General features: G+C 32.0%; 1 protein-coding gene across 1 annotated transcript; it reads left to right on the top strand.

Annotated features, from left to right (window-relative positions):
* Positions 1–604: 604 nt before the first annotated feature.
* LOC130975956 (uncharacterized) lies at positions 605–1,507 on the top strand. Its single transcript, XM_057900667.1, has one exon. It carries the CDS (start codon positions 605–607, stop codon positions 1,505–1,507), a length of 903 nt encoding a protein of 300 aa, XP_057756650.1.
* Positions 1,508–2,114: the final 607 nt, after the last annotated feature.

The following is a 2,114-nucleotide window of genomic DNA, read 5'->3' as shown; positions in this document are numbered from 1 at the left end:
GTAATTTCAGCTCAGGTATTAGCAATTGCCAACTTCTGCTTATTCTTCATGTGTTGATTTTGCAATTTGTTATGATATTCGGTTACTGATTAAGCATTTTGTTACTAGCTGATTCTGTTTTCTGGTTTAGCTTCTTGGAGCTTAGTTAGTTTTCTGCTTCTTTGTGAAGTATAAGAAATCATCAATATTGAAAGAATATTCAGTTTTCTGCTACCGAACTCAAGATTCTGATATACTCTTTTGCAATATTTGATATTTCTATGCAGCTTTTCACAGTGGGAATTGTAGTGGTGTGGATCAATAGAATCTTTTGATCAAAGAAACAATAGTGGAGTATTTGGTTCTTCAGCATATACACTATCACAAAGTATTGGTAGAGTTTAAGACTCCCAAAAAAGGTATTCAAGATTTAACCTTCTACTTTTTTATTTATTATGCATGCTTATCTATACTTACTTATGTATGCTTGTTTGTGTAAACCATTCATAGTGAAAGTATAAATTATATTGATGATAAGATTTATTTGTTGTGGTTTCTCGTTGAATAAAAAAATTAAAAAGTGAATATTATCCCTTTGATATGTAGAAAATTAAATTCATTAATAATGGAAAACCAGAACCGAAGTTGGATGTATGATAGAACATATGATCAGAGGCGGGGTCTTAAACCCAGTTTTATTAAAGGGGTAAATGAATTTGTGGATGTGTGTACTAGAACTCATGAATTTTTCAGAGGAGGTTTAGTTAGGTGTCCATGTGCCAGATGTCAATGTGGGACGTTTAAACAGTTGATCGACATTAAGATTGATCTATATACTCATGGGTTTAAACCTAATTATTGGGTTTGGACAGAGCATGGAGAAGAGATACCCACAGAGAATCAGATTAGGATAGAAGAAGATATTGAAAGTAGCTCTGAATTAGGTGGTGTTACATGGAAAGAAAATTTTGATCGTTATCATGAGATGGTTGTTGATGCTTTGCAACCTGAGTTTCACATGTACATGCAACCAACAGTGGAGGAACCAAATCGAGATGCCAAGAGATTTTATGACCTCTTAGATTCAGTTAGTAAACCCTTGTGGAAAAATTGTATCCATTCACAATTGTCACTTGCTAGTAGGATGCTGAGTATAAAATCAGAGGGAAACCAATCTCAGGGATCTTTTGACCAGTGGGCAACTTTGTTTAGAGAAATGCAAACAACTCCAAATGAAATTCCTGCTAATTACTATGAAGCTAAGAAAATTGTTTCCCAACTTGGGTTTAAGGAGGTTAAGATAGATTGTTGTATCAATGGTTGTATGATATATTACAAAGAGGACAAAGATCTTAGACAATGTAAATTTTGTGGGGAGCAGAGATTTAAGCCTAGGAAGGGAAAAAATAAAGAGGTGCCATATAAAAGAATGCATTATTTGCCATTGATTTCAAGGCTACAAAGGTTGTATGCATCAATGAGTACTGCCCCTCATATGTTGTGGCATCACCAAAATCACATATCATAATTCAATAGTGATTGATAATGTATTTAATTGTTTTAGATTTATTTAATTTTTATATAGGTCTATTCTTTTATTTATTTTATACTATTTTTTCACTCTTAATATTATCAAGAATTAAATTATAAAATTTTTAATTATAAAATTCTAATACTATAGCATAAAATTATTAAAATCGACGGCAACGTTGTCGATTTTATTCAAGCCTATATCGATGGCTTTAGCGTCGATTTTATTAAACATATTATAGACAACAATGTTGTTGATTTTATTAAGTTAAATATCGACGGCAATAGTGTCGATTTTATTCAAGCACATATCGACGGCTTTAGCGTCGATTTTATTAAACATATTATAGACAGCAGTGTTGTTGATTTTATTAAGTTAAATATCGACAAAAAGGCTGTCGATTTTATTAAATCAATTATCGACACAGAGGACGTCGATTTTAAATAATAATATCGACGGCAATGTTGTCGATTTTATTAAGAATGTAAAATTCTCACACCCATATTACAGACGGAATGGACGTCGATTTTATTAGATTATTATCGACGACTATGAAAGCCGTCGATTTTATTAGCATTTTGAAAAATCGACAGGCTTTATAGCG

Source organism: Arachis stenosperma, chromosome 4 (genome assembly GCF_014773155.1).
Source record: "Arachis stenosperma cultivar V10309 chromosome 4, arast.V10309.gnm1.PFL2, whole genome shotgun sequence".
NCBI lineage: Eukaryota > Viridiplantae > Streptophyta > Magnoliopsida > Fabales > Fabaceae > Arachis > Arachis stenosperma.
This window is presented reverse-complemented; position numbering and strand designations above follow the sequence as displayed.

What these genes read in the sequence shown, in the direction of transcription:
- LOC130975956 (XM_057900667.1), top strand. Translation starts at nt 605, where the DNA reads ATGGAAAACCAGAACCGAAGTTGGATGTATGATAGAACATATGATCAG.